General features: G+C 38.8%; 1 protein-coding gene across 4 annotated transcripts in view; it reads left to right on the forward strand.

Moving 5' to 3' along the window:
* The window catches only part of senp6a (SUMO specific peptidase 6a), a 132,779-nt gene that overhangs the window by 86,531 nt on the left and 24,372 nt on the right, over positions 1-21,876 (forward strand). For all 4 annotated transcript variants that reach the window (XM_080200271.1, XM_080200273.1, XM_080200274.1 and 1 more), the window contains 6 exons: positions 2,186-2,356; positions 5,000-5,033; positions 6,715-6,894; positions 14,072-14,289; positions 17,461-17,552; positions 18,605-18,721. In XM_080200271.1, coding sequence (XP_080056397.1) covers positions 2,186-2,356; positions 5,000-5,033; positions 6,715-6,894; positions 14,072-14,289; positions 17,461-17,552; positions 18,605-18,721 — 812 coding nt within the window. The remainder of the gene's footprint in view (positions 1-2,185; positions 2,357-4,999; positions 5,034-6,714; positions 6,895-14,071; positions 14,290-17,460; positions 17,553-18,604; positions 18,722-21,876) is intronic.

Raw genomic sequence — 21,876 nt, forward strand, 5'->3', positions numbered from 1 at the left:
ATTCTTTCTTTCTGTTGTGATTGTTTGTGATTTCCTCTTGAATTGAATACCCATATGAAATGAAGTTCTTTAAAAATTCCCTTAGTACATTTATTTGGGATGATATTTTCAAGAGCAAAGTAATTTTTTTTACTGCTCTTTTACACTTTTCAATCTTCTATAACTGTTTGGTTTATTTTTTAATTGAAGCATTTTATTAATTAAAAGTCACGCTCAGCGTGTTTTACTTTGCGTGAAATATATATATTGAGTGATCTGTTCATGTAATTGACAGTTTGGTTCCAGGCTTATATTTTAAATGGCTATGCATTTACTTTCATAACTCCTCTTCCACTTGTCTGTTTAAAGTATAAAACTAACTTTCAAATTGAATGCAACTTTCCAAGTTATTTCTTTCTCATTTTTTTATTCTTCATGTACAGTTCAGTTTGCTGCCAGTCCAGTGAATAAAATCACAACACATTGTGACTTTGAGCCTTTTATTTGAAAGGTGGAGGGGTCATCATTTCTGATCTGCATGGAAAGGTCACTACATTTCCTGGTTCTGGACAGTTTATGCCAAGGAGATAATTGAACTTTTAAGTTTGACATCATAGTGAAATAGATTTCTTTCAAAAGGAGATCAAAGAAGGGACTTGCTATCCCTCTCTGAGGGAATTATTTTTACAACCAGTTTTCCAAATATTCTTCCTATTACCGTTTTCTCGTAAATGAAGTTAGTTCTTGCGTTAATTTATGAATCTCTAGTTTGTGTGATATTTCTCATTTCGAAAACATTAGTAACATTGTTCATTAATTAAAGCAAGTAGGATAATTGTTAGCTCCTGGGGCAGTTCTGTGAGGGCACATGAATGTAAAAATTCCAAATCATAGGAACACTGCTCAGGCTACAGGAATCGATCCTGAAAATACAAAGTGCTGGAAAGAAAGTACATACCACACCCTGAAAGTTGGGTTACTGGCACAAGTGTTGTGACGGGAGTGGTGCACAGTTCTTCTGGCTCCTTCGCAAGGGAAAGAGGCTTGCCTCTATATCTTGGGAAGAATATGTTGCCCATGGAAGGAAATACTATGTAGACTTACCAGAATGATATTGGAGCACAGAGGGTTAAATTATGTAGACATGTTGAATAAATTTGGCCTGATTATAGAAGATCAAGGGTTGATGTGAGTGAGCTGCTTAAAAAGTTAAAGGAATGTATAGGGTAATTACAGGGAAATCATTTCCTCCGATGGTGAAATCAAGAATGACAGAATGTAAAATTAAAAGTAGAACTCTGCCATTTAGGAGGAAAATCACATGTATCTCTTCACATAAACAATAGTAGAAATCTGGAATTCTCTTCTTTGGAAGGCTGAAGATACTGGGACAATTTGAACTTTTAAGACCAAAATTGCTTGGTCTTTTGTGAGTCAGGGTATACAGCGTTCAGGCAGGTAAACATAGTTAAGGTACAATGGTGGAGCATGATTAGCAGTATGAAGTCCATATTTTCCCAGACTTCAGGACATTTACGTTTCCAAATCAATACTTTGAACACTATTTCCAAACGTTTGGGATGATCAGGATGTATATCAGCAGCATCTGAAATATAAGTAACAGTTGTGCTGCGTTTATTTCATTCACACATATTCATCCTCAAGAAGGTGAGATATCCTCACGCAGATACGTATAATCCACTTCCATTTGGCTTCTGTGTGTTTTGCAGCACCCACCGAGCTCAAGAAAGAAGTTGTGAAATGCCATAAATAAAATGTAAGATTTTGATTGAAATTAGTAATTGATCCCTTTAAAGGATGAATTCTAAAATTTTGTTGAAATCAAATTAAACCTGATAATATGGACATTGCCAAGTTGTAGTTCTAGTTTTTCCCATACAAGTTAATGCAAGAAGTATTTTATCTTCACTGCAGTGATAGTGGCATGAAGTTCAATTCCTCTACCATGTACAAGTGGCTGATTGAAGCTGGTGAGCAAGGTCTCAAGACACTTTAATGATGCATATCAAATCTTTAACCATCAGACTCTGCAGGAAGCAACAAGGCTTCATTTTCACTTCAAAGTACCTATTTGTTCCTAACTTGTTTTCTTGATGAAACCAGATTTGCTTCAAGTCTAAAGTTTTCTGAACACAAATATTCTGTTTTTTTTCATGCATTTAAAAGCTCTCTCTTCATTTTACAGTTTGGAAATTCTTATCATGAAGCAGCAGGCAAAAAAAGAAAACTTGAAGTTGCTCAGTCACATGCAGATGCTCTTAGTTCTCAAGTGGAAAATGGCTGTGAAAGTATTATTCTCAAGTGCCGAAGTATACGAATAGGAAGCTTTCGTGCAACAGTATTGGAACCCGTTATTGTAAGTGCAGTCGTGGAAGTTTCCATTTTGATTCACTTTTTTTTGTTGCCAATTACAATGTAGCTGCTTTGTAGGGAGAGGGATAATGAGTTAGAAGCACTGCCCCTTCTGGTGACAAGCAAATACTTGCCCAGGTTGCAGACGGCTGCCGCTGTATTATAAAATATATTTAGAATCCTTGCAGTGTGAATGCCATCCACTCAGTACCTAGTGAGGTCAAAGGCCAGTGTTGTGTACAGGTCAAGTAATTGATTTGGAGCTAAGGTAGAACTTTGCTACCAACTAGAAGAGGCAAGGTGGGAGGGAGATGGTAGAGGGAGGCTAGGAAGGGTACTGAGTACTCAGTTTGTAAATGACGTACTTTTGGAGTGCAGGCACAGTTCTATAGCAATTGTGCATGCAATATCCAACAAACAGCAATATGATGATGACCAGACATCATGTTGGTTGAACGCTTAGTGTTGGCCAGGGTGCTGGGAAAAACTCCACGGCCACATCAAAATGCTGCCATAACAATAACATCTGTCATTGGGATGAAGTTTCTGGGAATACCAATCTTTGGAGATCAATCCACAGAACCTTGTGATTTATTCAGTCAAATACTTTGTTCAGGTCAACAAATGCCATGAAGAGTTCCTGATCTCAATATTTTCATGGATTTCTCTGACAAAATTGATTCATGTCGGAGGTTCCTGTGGAAGATCTGAAGTCACACTATCTCAGCTAATTTCCATTGGAAGTAGGCGATTCAGGAGAATGCATGTCAGGAGATCCCCCTCCCATGGACAGGAAGGAAATGCCTCAATAGTTTCCACACCTTGATTTACCTCCCTTCTTGAAGATAATTGAGTGTCACTTTCATGAAATCCCTGGAATTCTTTTTCCTCCCAAAATTCATCAGATGAGTGCATGAAGTTTTGATGTGTGCAGAAAACCCCAGCTGGAATATCCTTGGATACCACATGTTTCGTCGTTCTTCACATGTGATTGCTTGTTGCAGTTCTTCTTTGATGGTGGCTCACCAATGGATTCTACAACAGGTAATGGAAGATAGCCTGAAAGTATCAGGTGTCATTGTGGATTCGCGATTTGTTCAAAATGTTCTTTCCTGTGTGGATGAATGGCATTGGCATCCTTAAAAAGAGAAACTCCGTCCTGTGACTGAAGGGGATTTTATCCATTTGACCTTGGTCTATAGATGAAGCATGTGGTTCCAAAAAGGCTTGGCATGTCATAGTGGTTTGTATGTTGTTCAATCTCTCAGGCTTTCTTTTCCTACTACCTGTCCTTTCTATTTCTCTTTCCCACAACCTGTCCTTTCCCTTTCTGATTGGTCTTATGCATCAATTCTGTGAAATTAGAGAGATGTGAGAAGCTGGGAGGTGACAAGACTTTGCATCAGAATCCAAACATTGAAACTGACGTGAAGAGAAATCATGATGGAACCATGGAGAAAATATTCCAAATCCTTAGCAACTGGGCCTTTTGGAGGCTCCAACTAGTGGGTGTAGGCGAGTGCACACAAGTCCGAGGGCCCAGCATTAGCTGTTTGTTTAATAATAGGAAACCTCATTGAACTGTTTGCTGAAAATATGACAGTGGGTAAATTTCTAATTCAAATGGTGCCACCTAAAGAAGTGTGTGGCTTTTTATTTTAATTTAGATTAAGGTTTCATTTGAAGAAAATAAATGAGCTTTTGTGATGATATTGTGCTATTTTATTTTGTTTAAGGGCAGACTGCTTTAAGAGGCAGTGTTTTATTACAAATAGTCAGTTTGTCTTGCAGGAATGCAGAGGTGCTGAAAAAGCAGGATAATTAATCATTTTAACCATTTCAGTGTTTATTTTGCAAGAGGCTTAATGGAGTGTTTTTTGTTTAAAGTAATAGAAGGTAAGTTAGGTATACTGGGACAGAGTCATGTGATATTAGGTTAGTGAAAGGCCTGTAGCAGAGAATCAGTGTCACATTCATTTTTTAACAAAGAGCAGTTGCGGCCTGGAGCTGGCAGAGTAAAGAGGTAGTCCTGTGCTCTCCAAAAGTTTTCTGAGAGCTTCAGGGTTGTTAACCCAAGGCAAAGCCCATATGCCTGGATTTGCTAACTAGTTTTCAGGTGGAGTTAGAGATCTTCTGCAAGCTGCTGAATCTCATTCAATCTCTTTGAAAGCTCCAAGATTATTAGCAAATGTTGAAGCAAGTATACACATGTTTTGTTAACAATATTTAAAGTGTATTTTAGGAGAAATAATGCTTAATTGGAACTGATATAGTGATAAGTTAGAATGTGGAATCATTTCCTTTTGTTTTAAGTATTGTTCAACTGTTAAAGGTTAAGATTCTTTTGTTATAGTTAAACTGTGTTGTTAAGTACAGTTTGTTTTGATAAAAGTTCCTTAGTTTGTCAGTATAATCATGCCGGAAGTGAAACATTCTATCCTCACGTTTATGCCAAAATAGAGAAATTGTTGGGTCTAGTCTGGCTTCATATATTGTTGGGGTTCTGATCTGGCACAGTAACACTTTATTCAATTGCTGTTATTTCAAGAAGACCTTTGTTGTAGTTTTATTAAATTTTTACTGATGTTGTTTAACAGTTGCTAATGCTGGATTTGTAAAGACTAAAAGCAGATTTTTCTTCTTTCAGTTCAGTCTAGACTTCATCAAGGTCAGTATGGGAGGTAAGTGTATTCAATTAATTCCTAAAATTGCAAATCAGTGGACTGTAAAGTTGGGGTCCAAACATTCAGCCTCCATATCAATTTGGGAACAAAAATAGAGCTAGAATGGGCAAAAAAGTTGTTTAAAACTATTTCCTTAAAATCCAATTTGGAAAACTTTTAAGTTTAAACCTTCATGTTGGAGTTGATGTTTCTTGATGCTGACGAATTCAGAGTAAAGAGGCTTTCCAGATTTGTAAACCACTTTATAAATGCAAAATCTGGCATTTAATAAATCATCTTGTCCTCTTGCGAGGCAAAAATTTGAAAGTAAACTCTAATGTTTGGTTATAAAGGGAGAACAAAATTACACCTGAGGTAAATTGTGCCAAAGTTTGTCCTAATGGATCAAAATGTACACTCGCTTTTGTGCTGACTTCCAAATCTGCTCAACGTCCATTTTCCAGAAGCCACTTCATGATTTTACTTTTCCTTCCACTCTGTAAATTTCTCTCTCTGAAATGATATTTTGCTGCTTTTTTTCTCTTGTTAACAATTTATTTGGTTACTGCAAAGAAAAATTGCTGACGTTGGAACAGTTTTATAGTTAACCTGATAGTAAATGAATTCTGCGTTTGTAGTCTTTCTGCAAAACCTTTTAGAATACTGCAGACTTGAGTTGAAGGCACTCAAAAATGACCTTCCAGCTTTACAACATTTATTTAAGTCTCTTGATTAAGCATTGGTTAGGTTGTCATCTGCATGGAGGATTCCCTGTAGACCCTTTCATATTGTAAGTTGATATGAGGAGCGAAATTTGGGAGTCCTTATCTGCTGTGGACTGATTACTTTAACAAGAACAGTGGATGACATCCAACCGTACTCAACTTTTAACCAAACTGTTGCCATTCAGAAATGCCACGCTGGAGGTCAATCAGATGAAGAGCAATATTAGAGTACTTAATGTAGCAGTGACCTGGGATGTAGTTTAAATGTCTTCCTTGTTACATTAATGCCATCTGCTTGCTGGCAATTTTTAAATTAAAACCTGAGGAATGGTCTCAGAATTCTGTCCCTTTTATTCAGTAGAGCTTTACAAGGATTTATGCTGGTATGGTAACTGTAAACACAATAAGAAGTCTCACAACACCAGGTTAAAGCTATGAGACTTAAAGTTGTAAACTCTGTGAAACTTGTTACCATGTTTACCCCAGTCCTACACCGGCATCTCCACATCATGGTAACTGTAAGCCAGCAAGACTTTAATGGGACAGTGATCTTTCGTTTACTCCGTTACTCTGCATTTTTCTTTGTGAGGAATTGCAACGTTATTCAAAGAATATGACATGATTCCAAATCATTATCTTTATTTTCGTGATCCCTGACTCTTGCTAATTGGGGAAGTAGTTTGGAGAAGTTGCTGTAAGAGAATGCCAGATGAGCATATATTCAAAATGGTTAAACTGTCAGAACAGCAGAGTTCATTATGTTAATTGTACTGTTACTCTCATGGACATTGTAAGCACTAGCAAATAACTACTTTTAAATTTAACTCAATGGGACTGGTCTGATAGTTCAATTGGAATTCTTGACAGAAATTTTTCTAATTCATTAGCTAAACCAAATCAGTCATACTGTAAATCCACATATGTCCAAAAATGTGACTGCAAGAGTCATCTTTCTTTCTGTCCTTCCTTTGCAGTGCCGAATGAGTCATCCCAGGAGATAGTTTTAAAAGCCACAGAATTCACTATGTGCGAATGGTGCAGTGCACGCGTATTACCAGTACTTTTTCTGCAAATGACAGCTGCTGCTTGCCACAATATCCAGTCATCTCTCAAATTGAACAAAGAGAAGAACTGGTTTGATTCTCAAGGGACCAGTAAGTATAACCCACTGATTAATTATGTTAACTTGAGAACTTTGACCTTTTATATAAATGTTACTGTACCTGAATATTTGTATCCCTTAATCCTAAATCATTCCACCATTGCCACTATGCTTGCTCACTTGTACTGCCTTCTCATCCTCGGAATGGTTAATCTTAATATTCTCATCCTTGCTTTCAAATCCATCCATGGCCTTCCCCACTGCTCTCCTCATCTCTGTAACCTTCTCCAGCCCTAAAGTTCTTTGTGATATCTGGCCTCTTGCTTATTATTCCACCATTGGTGGCTGAGCATTTGATTGCCTGGGTCTTGAATGCTGAAATAGTCGAATTAAATTACTTTGGTGTCTATCTCCACTTCCTCCTCTACGGCATGCCTTTATGTCTACCCACTATGACTCGACATTAGTTCACATGATTTTGTCAAATTTTGATTGATAATGTGCTGATGAATTGCTTTGGAATATTGCATTAAAAGTGAGATATTAAAACTGGTTGTTTTTGTTTTGTTGAGCGAGGAATGATAGCCATTTTGTTGAAGTAGAACATCCACTTGCTAATGGTGCTCATTGTGTCTCTACTTCAATTAATTTTCTAACCTGAGACAGTTTGAGCTTTTCACCCAATCACAGAAAGTTACAGCACTGAAAATGCTGACTCTTTCTATATAGTTTAATCTATTCATCCCATTTCCCTGCTCTTTATTTCTATTTCTCTTGTCTGCAATGTGATATCACCTTGATGAATCTTCTTTTCCGCCTGTCTATATCCTATTCGCCCTCCCATTGTTGTTCAGCTCCATTGGTCCACTCTTGTCCATCTAAACATCCTCTGCATGACATTTCTTCCAACCCCTCTGGAGCCCTTCAAGAATCCAGCCATGGCATCCTCCTCTTCATTTGTAGGGTGCTTACTGACGACACCATCCCTAAACATGGGATTTGCTTTCATAATTACACTGCTGGCAGTGGCTCTTGTCAAGCCATAATTCCTTCAGTTGAACATTTGGAAGACCAAACGTTAGGCCTCAGCCGCAAACCCTGTACCGTTGACACCAATACCAGTCTTGCAGTCTCAGTCAGACTGCTTGCAACTTCAGCATTCTATTTGAACTTGAGCTGACTTTCCCATATCTTCTCCATCATAAAGGCTGCCAACCTTAACTGTTCCCACCAGTGTCCCTACTGCAGCCAATTGGCCACTGAAAGTCTGATCCCTGTCCTTGTCATCTCCAGACTCAACACTTCCAGTCATCTCCTGGCCAATCTCTCTGATTTTCCATCCCACTGCAGCTCAATAAAAACTGTCCTCAGCCTCGGGCGTTGTTGGCTTGCATTGCCTCTTGATATCGAAACACTGCAATTTAAAATTCTTATCCTTGTGTTTAAATCTTTTGATAGCCTTGCCCTTCCCTATCTCTATAACACCTGTCAATGCTACTGAACTTTCCATCCTCTGACTCTGGTTTGTTGTGTATTTTCCCCTCTCAGCTGCATCACATCCACAAGCACCCTTCTACCCCATGTCTTCATTAGCAGCTGTAGTTTAATATTTAAATTCTTCCATCTTTAACTCTTTTGGACCTTCCTCAAAGCCCACTTCTTTGACCAATGTTTTTGAGATTCCTCCTAATACTTTGTCCTGTTCCTCAACATCCATTTTTTCAATAATTATGTTAATGTATTCTAGCCCAAGAAATTATTTGTATAAATTTAGCACTCAATCCCCCAGCTATAAAAATAGGATGTATTTTTAAAATAGGTATCATTTGCTCTACTATATTGTAGGATTTATGTATCCACAACTTGTTTTGCTTTTCAAATGTTATTTCCCTCTTTTCCCTCTGAAAATGTTTCACTTAACACTTGTAGCAAGATAGGAACAGGAGTTTGCCATTTAGTCCATTAAGCGTGTTCTACCATTCAATGAGATATTTGTTGGTCTGTGACCTAACTCCAACAACCCTGCAAATGCCCCATATCCCTCAAATGTAAAGTTTTCCATTTCAGGCAACATTTGATTTGATTTATTATTGTCACATGTATTAGTATACAGTGAACAGTATTGTTTCTTGCGTGCTTATGCAGACAAAGCATACCGTTCATAGAGAAGAAAAGGAGAGTGTGCAGGATGTTGTTTTACAGTCATAGCTAGGGTGTAGAGAAAGATTAACTTAACATGATGCAGGTCCATTCAAAAGTCTTATAGCAGCAGAGAAGAAACTGTTCTTGAGTTGGTTGGTATATGACCTCAGACTTTTGTATCTTTTTCCTGAAGGAAGAAGATGGAAGAAAGTACATCTGGGGTGTGTGGGGTCCTTGATTATGTTGGCTGCTTCTCCAAGGGAGTAGGAAGTGTAGACAGAGTCAATGGATGGGAGGCTGGTTTGCATGATGGACTGGACTTTGTTCACGACCCTTTGCAGTTTTTAGCGGTTTTGGACCGAGAAGGAACCAAACCAGTGACGCAACCAGAAAGAATGCTTTCTAAAATGCCTCTGTAAGCTTTGGTTAGAGTCGTAGCATGCATGCCAAATTTCCCTAGCTTCTTGAGAAAATAGAGAGATTAGTTGGCTTTCTTAACTATAGCGTCAGCATGGAGTGATCAGGACAGGTTGTTGTGATTTGAACACCAAGAAACTTGAAGCTCTCGACCATTTCCGCTTTGCCTTTAATGATGTAGGCAGGGGCATGCCCTCCACTGCACTTCCTGAAGTCTTCATAAATTTCCTCTTTACCCTCTCTATTGCAGTCGCACTCTCCCTGTAAAGTAGTGATCAGAACTGCATGGAGTATTCTAGATGTGGCCATTTAGTGTGGTATGCCGTTCCAGTATAACCTCCCTGCTCTCGTATTCGACGCTGCAACTAATAAAGCAAAGTGACTTCTTAACCTCCTCATGATCGGCTCCCTTATCTTCAGAAACCTGTGGACATACACTTCAAAATTCCTCTGTTCCTCTAGACTTCTCAGTGTCGTACAATTTACTGTGCAGTCTCTTGTCTTGTTTGCCCTCCCCACATGCATAACCTCTCACTTCTCCAGATTGAATTCAATTTGCTACTTTTCTGCCCACCTAATCAGTCCATTGTAGTCTACAGCTTTCTTCCTCACAATCAACTACACCGCTAATTTTTCTATCACCTGGAAACGTTTCAATCATTCCTCTGATATTTATGTCTAAATCATTAATTTATATCAAGAAACAATAGGCATAGTACTGAGCCCTGCAGGACTCCACAGGCTTGTAATTATTTGGCTTATCCCTTCCTTTTTTAAAAACAATGGTACAAAGTTTAACATTCTCTGGCACAATACACATTTCTTTACCTGTGCTTAACCCTCTCTCCACTCACATTGCCTGTATCTTTAAGACTTGATTACCTGTAAAGATTTGCATTCCAACCATTATTTTGTGAACTGAGTTTGTGTCTTTATATGCTCTTTCGTGAACATAACTCCCACTCACCTGATGAAGGGGCAGGGCTCTGAAAGTTACTGTTTGTGCTACCAAATGAACCCGTTGGACTTTAACCTGGTGTGTTGAGACTTCTTACTGTGACCACTTCTGCCACCAGAGAGAATTGGAAAATTGTGGTCAGAACCTCCCTTGCATCCCTTAGCAACATTTCATCAGGGCCTGGTGATTCATTCCTTTGCAAAGATGTTAAACCCAAAAATATTTCTTGTCTCATTGTTTATACCATCCAGTATTTCACATTCTTCCTCCTTAACTAATGTCTATATCCACCTGTTTGATAAAGACAGATACAAAATATTCACTTACTACCATGCCCACTTCTTCCACCTGCACACAAGTTACTGTTTTTACCTTATGTCCTAATTTATCATCTTGCTGGTTATGTATTTATAAAATGCCTTGGGATTTTCCTTTATTTTGCTTGTCAATTTTTTTTTCAAGCCCTCTCCTTGCTTTCCCAATTTTATTTTTTACTGATATCCTGTACTGTCTATACTCGTATCGACAATAATGAGCTCTTTGTAATGACGTAAACTTCTCTATTTTTGTTCTTCTCCTCTCTATGCTTCTTGACATCTGGTGGAGCTGGCATCTAAATTTGAGTAACAACCTTTTTCTTTCTGGGATTTTATTTGTTCTGAAGCCTCTCTTTCCTGTCTGATGCCTCCCATTGCTGTGACGATAATTTGCCTTCATGTAGCTGTTTCCACTCCACTTTTCCCAAGTCACATCTCAGTGTAATAAAATTGGCCTTTCCCCAAGTAAAGACTTTTATTCTTAGTCCATCTTTGCCCTTTTTCATAACTGCACAAACTAAATTATAGTCACTGTCCCCAAAATATTCATCCACTCCTACCTGCTTGGCAGACAAATTAACAGACGAACTATGGTCAAGCACACCACACTTCAGAGCAAAACACAAGTGCAACCGTGACAGAGTCTATTGATTTCTCAAGAATCCACCCAGAAGTTGGAAAGCACCAAGTCAGACGATCTCACTGACATTCTATATCACAAGGTATTTCCAGCTTCACCTTTGAAGATTTATCCTTGGAATTCGCTTCCACTCGGGCAGCTTTAACAATGGCCCACCGCACAGAGTTTCAGTCTTGCCTTCTGAGATTCATTCTCCCTAGATTCCTGACTCTATATTTTAGCCTCCACTTACTGGTGTAATTTCAGCTCTTTGCTGGACAGCTAGCTTCACTGAGCTGGCACTGGCTTTGTGCTTCACCAATTTCCTGTCTCCTGGCTCTATCCAGCCGTCTAAGACTCCAAGGGCTTTCTCTGAGCCCTCTTCAATTACCAGGATTTCCCAGGGACCTCTTTGATTATCAGGGCTTCGATTAACAGGACTTCTTCCCCAGCCCCCTGACTCTTCTGATATTGACCGCCTCCAGAAACATTGTTCACTGACCCTTGAGCTGTTATGATGACCTATCAAAACACTCTGAGGGTCCCACCCTTATTATTAGGTAGGATCAATGTAACAAGCATTGGGACGTCCTGCACCTTTAAATGTTACACTCTCCACACATATCTACACGTGCGCAGTTAAGTTGCTGAGTGACACCTGAAATATTTTATCCATGTAGCTGTCAGCCCCTCGGTTGTATTGCTGTTCAAAGACCAAAACTCTCAGCAATAGTTCCTTTAGCTAGCTGATGGCATTTAAATTCATGGGATATGACATCACTGGCAAGGCTGGCATTTATTTTCTGTCTCTAATTTTACTTGAGAAGATAATGATCATGAGCTACCTTCTTGAACTACTACAGTCCACATATAGTTAGGAAATTATCCAGTAACAGTGAAGGAACAACTGCACAGGATGGTGTGTGACATGGATGGAGGCTTGTAGATAGAATACAGTCATAGAACCCCTACAATGCAGGACCCTGCACCAACAACAATCCCACCCAGGCCCCATCCCCATACCCCACATATTTATCCTGCCAGACGCCCGACATTAAGGAGCAATTTAGTTTGGCCAATCAACCGAACCTGTACATCTTTCGGACTGTGGGAGGAAACCAGAGCAGCTAGAGAAAACACACGCATACGTGGGGAAAACATGCAAACTCCATTCGGACAATCACCTGAGGCTGGAATTAAGCCCAGGCCCTGGTGCCATGAGGCAGCAGTGTTTAACCACTGTGGTGGTGGTGATTGTAGTGTACCCATTGTTTCTTCCAGGAGGTAGGGATTGCAGGTGCTGAAGTTCCTACATGATACAGATAAGTACTTGATGGGTCTAAAGTGATTTGCCATGCCTCCACTGATTGGATGAGCAGCTGAAATGACCAGACCTAACATTAAATTTCAATGACCAGATCAAGTTTAATTTACGTCTAAGTTAGGTTAAGCATTTAACTAACTGTCCCCTCTTGTGATGTGATAGCTTCCTTTGCATTAACAATGATGTCACTTTCCCAAATTCCCTCTAATTGGACAGTTTATCTCCCTTTACCGAGCAGTTGCACTTACTATCTTGAAGATGTCAATGAAATCACCTTTAACATTGTAAATTCAAATGACTGCAACTGTAGTTTTCATAATCTCTCTATACAGTTGAATTTTTGGAGTCCAGGTATCATTCTAGCAAATCTGTGTGGCACCAGTAACTCCTTTCCATGACATTATGTTCAGAATTGATCACAGATTTTAGTTGTGGTCTAATCAGGGCTTTGCAAAGCTGTGACATGATTTTTAATCCATTGTATTCTCATCCTTTATATCTAAAGTTCAGAATGTCATTATCTCTTTAGATTATTATCTGTATCTGTTCTTGACATGTTAATGATCCATGTCTTTGGACATTTACTACTACATTTTCACCATTTAGAAAATATACTGATTTATTGTATAGTTCCAAAATGGATGACCTCTTACTTACCTACATTGAAATCCATTGTTTTCCCCGTTCACTTATCTATCAACAACCTTAAAAAAAAATGCTTCTACCAGTAATACCACTTATCATTCTGTCATTGGAAAACTTAGATATGTGGGTCTCTACCATGTCATCTTAGTCATTATTAAATACAATGAATAACTGGGGCCTCAGCGCATACTTTGCATGACAGCACTAGTCACATCCTGCCGTGTAAAATGCCTGCTCATTTTCCCCACTATCACCTGCTGCTCAACAATTTCCTAACCAGGTCATCAATTTACCTTAAACTCCATGAATTTCAGCTTCAACTAACAATCCATTACCTGGGGCCTTATCAAATGTCTTCTGGCAGTCCATATAAATACCATTCATGAACATTTTCCAGTTGTGCTACTGTCGTCACCTCTCCAAAACATTCAGCCTATTTCTTCAAGATTGACCTAACCTCAAAGTTGTCTCTCTCTGAATTTCATCTCCTTCAGCTCAGTAGCCACTTACCCTCACACTTCTGTCGAATGTCTTGGTGCAATCTCCTCCATAGAAGGTGCTGTAGAAACACTGCTCGTTTTTATTAACCATCTTCCTCTTCATCCTTAAAATTCCCTTAACTTCTTCAAGAAACCATCAATGTAGCAATTAATCATGAACCTTTTAATAATCAATTTGCATTAATTGTATTTTTTTCATAGTATTGCAGTAACTATACAGAAAACAGCTGGCATTGCATGAAAAAACATCAACGTAGCTATTTTTGTCGGCATACATTGAATAGTATTTGTGTGTTGTACTTTACAGCTACTGATGAGCGGTACATTGTCCTAATTTTTGAATCTGTTCCGGATCTTCAAGCAACGGTTATTTTTGAAAAGATTTTAATGGAAATTGGCAAAAAGAATAGTATTCCAAACTTTTTTGTCACCATATCATTTCATGAAGCAAACAACAGGCTTCTTCTATTTACACAGAACCTAGAGGAACATAACACCGGGAATCTATTAGTTAAAGACAACAGGGTAAGCATGTTATTGTACTACTGTAGTTCATTTCCATTGATTAACTTGTTTTGCAGATATCTGGTTTTAAAAAAAACAAATAAACCCAAACAAATAATAGAAATATAAAGTTGAAAGATGCATCTTTGTTCTTCTATACCTCTACAGACTTGGGTGTGTGCTGAGTGCAAACTGACAGACTTTCATCTTATGACACCTTATTGAAATCCATTACACAGGTTTCAATAAGGTCTTTGAAAGGCAAGGAACCAGCATATAAGAAACATTCAGAACAGAAAAGGTTACTTGCTCATTCATAACATGCATCGACAGGTTTTTGAACTTTGCATTGCCATGAGCAGTTGGCTGACTCCTTCCCTTTATAATTTTGAAAACTTGAATTCTACCATCTCAAAGTTTCTCCTATCTCTTGTGGAAGGGAGGAACTTACAATATTCTTAAATTTTCACAGAACTTAAATTTTTGACTGTTGCAATCTTCCTTATTGTTTGCCTTTCAAGAGTTGTCATCATCCTTACTGTCATTAGATGACCAAACGTATACAGTACTCAGGATGTGATTTGGATGCCAACACAATTACAATCCAACTGTTAGAAAATTTTTCCATTTGGACTTGTATAGAGACTATCATGACCTCAATACATTCCCTAAAGGAGTACTTGCAGTCACTGTTGCATTGTAAGAAATATGACAATTAATTAGTACACAGTAAGGTCCCCAGTGTGAGACCAGAATTTTTTTTAATAATATTGGTGGCAGGATAGCAGTAGCTAAAATGTTGAGAGCTCCCCCTTTTTGTGAAATAGTGGCGTGGGACCTTTCATGTCCATCTGAAAGCACAGACAAGAACTCCTTTTAATGCCTCATCTAAATGGCAGCACCTTCATTAGTGCAGCACTTTTGGAGTACTGCACAGGTGTTTCACATAAGCTTTAGTGGTAGTGTCTGATAATTCCTGAATATACAACTCCCAACCCATGAATCTTTTGGCTGCTCAAGTTAACTATAGTGCTTCTGGGACAGAAAAATAATAGGCCAATGTTTAGTTTGGACCAATTGAGAATGGAAGGAATGCAAGGATTAGAATTCTGTGAAAAATCTGAAGAACAATGGGAATGCTGTAGGAAAATAAGAACGGCTGAGATCACTTGGTTTTTCTCCTTGAAAGAGAGAGGAATAGTATGGTAAAAGATGAATATCTCCAATTATTCCAAGTGCAAGTTTCTTGAAGTTAAATATGCTGCCAGGTGTTGAAGAATTCCTCAGCCTTGGGTGTAAGAAGTAGATTTATGTAGGAGGGAAGAATGGAATGCAAACAGACTGGTCCCAGTATTTACCGATCTGATTCTATCTGGACTGATGACCAAAGAGAGTTGATTACTGTTTCTGTTGGTAGATGTATATCCTGCTTGCCTTCTCTTTGGCTTACTTGCCACCAAAAATCTGTTGATCATAGGCTTGAAGCTTGATGCTCATTGAAACATCCACAGCCCTGTGGGCTGAAGAATTTCAAAGATACACAGCATATTGAATGAAGACATTTCTGCTCATCTCGACTAATTAATCTCAACCAAATAACTAACTCCTTAATTGGAGATTCTTTGGCAAGGGAAACACCCTTTCAGCGTCCACTCTGCCAAGCACTTTGGGAATGTTATGTTTTGCAGAGATCACTTCTCATTCTTCTAAGCTTCAGAGAGTACATTCTAATCAATCTCTTCTCGTAGGACAGCCTTCTCATCCCAGGAACCAATCTGGTAAAACTAACTTACGTGCTATCTACCGTGTATATCCTTTTATGATGGATAGTCTATAATAAAATATAATTTTAATAGCTAAGATAAAAAATCCTATGGCAATGGTCAAAGAGGAGTAGGAGAATTCACTTGGTATGAGTGCTGGACAGTATACATCCTCCAACCAACACCAAAAGGACATTTATTTGATCATTTATTTCATTGTTCTTTGTAAGAGCTTAGCATGTGAAAATTGGCTACTGCAATGGGGAGATGCTCCGAGGTCACGAAAGGTGCCTTATACATGCCAATTTTTTCTTACCCTCTTGACTCTGATGTGAAGAATGGCTTCTCCTGAAAGATATAGGGTATGCTACCAGTGTCTGAAAATCCATTTAAACAGGAATTGGTACCCTCAGGAAAATTTATTGGGAAGCGGGGGACATCATTACTGAAGAAATGCTGTTTTTGTTCTTCATTTTGAATGTAATTTCTACCAGGAATGGAATAGCAGCGTTGGCCTCAGAGCTGCATCCTTTTTTACTTCTTTAGTTGAAAATGCTAATCAAGTGATCAAGATACAAGTCGTTATGCCTTGACCTCACTCGTGCCTACAATTTTATAAAAATATAGCTATCTGTTCTTTGAACCATCCCATATCTTTCATTATATGGATGTGTGTCTGTGTATGTATGTGTATTATGTATATCTCCATGTTATATGTATATGCAAGATACACATATAAAATACACACATTCAGTATGACGTACGTATGTATATATAAAATAAAAAAAACTCCTGAACCAGAGAGAGTTTGAAGTGATGTACTACCTTGGAAATGAGGCTGTTTTTTGCAGTTTTTCCTGCTCCCTTAGTGAGATCTCACTGCTTATGCATTTGAGGGCTTTTTATGAAAACAATTAATGCTGCGTCTCAAGTTTAAAAAGCCTGGAGCTGTTGCTAATGGTACACAAGATATAATGATGCAGAAGTAAAATCTCTTTGTGTTGTCAACCTTAACTTTTATTACCAAGTTAGTGAATGTAGGTTTTCTCCTGAATGAGTCAGCAAGTTAATAAAATTTAATACTAAGCAGCATTGGATAAGTTTTGTGTTTATAAATTATAATTAGCTGAAAAAAAGTTACGAATTTCCATTGTCTTTGTATATGAAAGTCATTGGGTTCTTCCAAGATAGGAGTTAAAGATAGGTACAGGATATGCAGTTGAAAAGGGCGAAGATTACCTAGTTTTACCTGAATATCCTGAGTGGGAGATGCCTTGCAATAATTTTACTGGATATGTGATTTTAGTCTATAGAATCTGGAATTGGTCCAACTTAAAGAACTAGCACCCTTGTAACAGCAACTTGTTTTCTCCCCGTTCGATTTTCTTCTCTTCTAATGTGTGATTTGTGTTTTAAATCTAATTTCTAGGTACCCCCCAAATATTGTTTGAGGAATACCTCCCTTTCAAGTGACGATAGTTTGGGAACATCCCATACTTCGTTTACGGGTCCTATTGAAAAGTAAGTCTGTTAATTTGAGAGGAAGAAGCACAATAATTGAGCAAAGACCTATGATACAAAACTAGTATTTAATTTACAGTGATGGCGTGGATGATTATATGCTGTTAAAGTGAGCTAGTTTATGGCTTTCAGTCATGGAATGTTAAAACTTTTTGGAGATAAGGGAAATATTCTTTTTGAAAATAATTGACAGTTCTCTTGTTAGAATAGATATGTGTGCATAAAATGAGTGGGATTATATGGGGGTTCGGATTCCCCCTTGCCGTTGAATACCAAATTCAGTGTTGGTGTTACAGAGGGTTTAGCAGAGACCAAATATTTCCCCTTGGAGCAAGAAAAAGCAGAAGAGACTTCAGCAGCCGAATCCTAATCCTACTTTGTGCTGCCAAAATTTTCTTTCTTGGGTTTTTGTTCTGTTTTCCTCCCCTTATCGCCCTTCTATAAGGTCAGTTAGGAGAGTTTCTGACCCAAAGAACATTTCTTTATTGCTTTTATTTTATTCATTTGTGGGTGTCACTGGCTGGCCAGCATTTATTGCCATCCCTAGTTGCCCTTGGAGGGCAATTGAGAGTCAACCATATTGCTATGGCTCTGGAGTCACATGTAGGCCAGACCCAGTAAGGACGGCAGATTTCCTTCCCTAAAGGATATTAGTGAACCAGATGGGTTTTTAATGACAAAAAGTAGTTTCATGATCATCAGTAGATACTTAATTCCCAGATATTTTTGATTGAATTGAAATTCCACCATCTGCCATGATGGGATTCGAACCCAGGGCTCCCAGAACATTAGCTCAATTTTTGGAATAATAATGAAGTGATAATATCACTGGCCATCATCTCCCCTGTCCTGTATGGATTTCATAGTGCTTTATGCGCATTAAAAAAAGCTATACCAAGAGATGTTTTTAATTCTGTATTTTTAAGTGTTGCACTATCTATTATAAGACATGACCTATATTTGCCACATATTTATACTCCTATTTCTTATGTTCTTATAGTTCCATCATTCAATAAATTTTATGGTTCCAAATTTGGTTCTGTTTGTACCAGGTTGATTGTTTACCCACCTCCTCCATCTAAGGGTGGCATATCTGTGACTAATGAAGATCTCTATTGTTTGAAAGAGGGAGAATTCTTGAATGATGTTATCATAGACTTCTATTTAAAGTAAGTAACTCTGGTTACCTTGCAATTGAGGTGCATAAAAGGTTTAAGTGGAAAGCACACTGAATTTGGAATGGTATAACTTGATACTAATGTTGACAAAAATAAATTTGTTGAAAAATGTAATTCAAACCTATACCAAAACATGTTCCTTGATGTGAGATCAGATATTTGGCATTCAAATTGTAATTGGATTTTTGGTTGGTATTATGAGTTTTGATGTGCCAATTAATGTGGTAAGTGGGGCTCTTGAAGGTCCCACATAGGAGCATTAACTTGTCACTATGTATCTTCAATGTATATATCTCAAGAATGAATATAGACTTGTATACTCAAGATTGCAGAGGACACTAAATATGGAGGAAAAATGGGCTTTGTAGATAGAAACAGGAAGTTTCAAAGGCATGTGAAGTATGTGGACAAAATGGCAGATTAGTGTGAAGTGTGAGGTCATTCACTTTAGATCAGAGAAAGACAAATTGTAATAATTTTATAATGGTGAGACGCGAGGAGCTGTGAAACTAGATGTGGTCATGTATACGTCACTAAAAGTTAGAGCACAGATAGAAAATGTAATCAAAAGGTTTGTGGAATGCCAGTCTCAAGGATTAATGCAGAAGACAGAAAGCTTTACTTCAATTGTACAGAGCCACAATTAGAATCCATTTGGAATGTTGCATTCAACTTTGGACACTGCACCTCCGTAAAGATGCATATTATACTTGGAAAGCAGACAACACGGATACAGCAGAAGCATACAGGGGTTTAAGGGGTGAAATTCTGAGGGCAGGTTATATAAAGATTTTGTAGCCTGTTGAGTTTAGAAGAATTTTGAAAGGTGTTAGATTTAGCGTGGCTTAACGCTGGTTAACACTGCTGCCTCACAATGCCATGGGCCTGGGTCCAATTCTGGCCTTGGGTGACTGTGTGGACTTTGCATGTTCTCCCCGTGTCTGTGTGGGTTACCTCTAGGTGCTCCAGTTTCCTCACAGCCCAAAGATCATAGAATTATAGAATCCTGTAGTGTAGAAGGATGCCACTCGGTCCATTGAGTCTGCATCGATTACATACTGAACCAGGCTCTATCCTCGTAATCCCATGCATTTACCCAGCAACTCCCCCAACACTAAGGGGCAATTTAGCATGGCCAATTCACCTAACTCACTCATCTTTGAACTGTGGGAGGAAACCAGACCACCCGGAGAAACCCACACAGACTCAGGGAGAATGTGCAAACTCCACACAGACAGTGACTCAAGCCAGGGATTGAACCTGGATTCCTGGGGCTGTGAGGCCAGTGCTGCTGGCCACTGTGAGGCAAGGGTGTGCAGGTTAGGTGGATTAGCAGGATAAATATCTGGGGTTACATGGATAGGGTCTGGGTTGGATGCTTCTTCGGTGAGTTGGTGCAAACTTGATGTGCCAAATGGCGTGCTTCTGCTCGTTAGGGCTTCTGTGATTTGATAGAGTACATACTTTTAGGGTTAAATCAGTAAAGACTTCATTCAAAGGGTCAGTGAAATCTGAAATTCACTTTCCTCAAAACGTTCTGTATATTCGGTTAATTTTTTTAAAGACTGAAATTTATAGAGTTCTGTTAAGTAAGAGTATTAAAGGATATGGAAGGAGGGTAAATGAAGTTGAGGTTGATTTGAATAGCATAGCAGAATTGACTCACTGGCTGAATTACCTGCTTTCTGCTTTAAATTCCAGATGGTCTTCTCATATCTTCAACTTTACATTCTTGTCTCTGCCTATTTCATTGCTTTGTGTTCCATTTTGAAGCTATGTATAAATCACTTTTTGTTGATTGCCTTTTCATGTGCCTGATTGAGAAGTTAAAGTTTATTTATTAGTCACAAGTAAGGCTTATAGTGCAACGAAATTACTGTGAAATTCCCCTAGTTGCCCCAGTCAGCGTCTGTTTGGGTCAGTGTACCTAACCAGCACGTCTTTCAGAATGTAGGAGGAAACCAGAGCACCCGGAGGAAACCCACGCGGACACAGGGAGCATGTGCAAACTCCACACAGACGGTGACCCAAGCCGGGAATTGATCCCGGCCTTCAGTGCTGTGAGGTAGCAGTGCTAACCACTGCGCTACCATGCCACTCCCAAGTAACATATAATTTGTTGGTACACCCCTTAAGGGTTAATGTTTAGAGAGCTGGCTGGTATATTCTAGAATAATCTGTTTAACCTCTAGTTGACAATGATTAACACTGCGTTTTGCATGACCATTTCCATGAAAGATATTTTCTGTTTGGGATGAAATATATATTGCTGGGTTTGGTTCCTGGTAGGTAAGACACAGCAAAATACTCACACATATGAGCATCCAGATGGTTCACCACCTTACACAGCTGCACACAAGGCAGCCCAAACCACAAACTAGTAAGCAATTCACCTTAAAGGTCCCCAGTTATTCTGAAAAATAACATACATTCATCAACACAAGTATTATGAAACAATCCCTAGGGATACTCAACCAACCATCCTTGCAGCTCAGTGTTTGAAAAAAGTAACAGCGTCAAGCAATAACCCACTGATATTGTCCATTGCACACACCATCCGCCCACAAACCCCATCCCGCTGACCGCCAGGTTTTACTGAGGAAGCCAACCTGGCTCACTGGAGAGGGCAAATATGTTAAAAAGGTTGGAAATTTCAGATTTAACCTGCTTTGTGAGTCTAATTGTGGCTGTCCTGGGACCACTGACAGTGAAGACAATTTGGGAAGAAGGAAAGTACGTTCTTGACATTGGTTCTGGTAAGGAAGAGCGAGGAGTCCTTCATTACCTTCCCATTGGTGATTGTGCCCCCATCACCAATCCTGTTGCACCCCCCAGTTAAAACTCCAAGTGGGCAAATCCAGAATTCTGAGTTTCTTGCTTGCTCCCGGTTCCACCTCCCCATTCTCCTATCCCAGCTCATGATGCAGCAACAACTTCTTCCAATAACTGTGCAGATCCATATTCAAAATAAATGTTTTTGATACTTATCCTCTCCAATATGCAAGTTCCACTGTGCTTTAGTATTTTACCCATATGTAGAAGTACATAATTTCTGTCATGAGGTGGCACTGTCTGAAAGCTTTTCATATAATTTGTTTTATACTTTGTCGAGCTCTGCAGTCTTGGAGGATTTCTCATTAGTCACC

Source organism: Carcharhinus amblyrhynchos, chromosome 12 (assembly GCF_965287045.1).
Source record: "Carcharhinus amblyrhynchos chromosome 12, sCarAmb.v2.hapA, whole genome shotgun sequence".
NCBI lineage: Eukaryota > Metazoa > Chordata > Chondrichthyes > Carcharhiniformes > Carcharhinidae > Carcharhinus > Carcharhinus amblyrhynchos.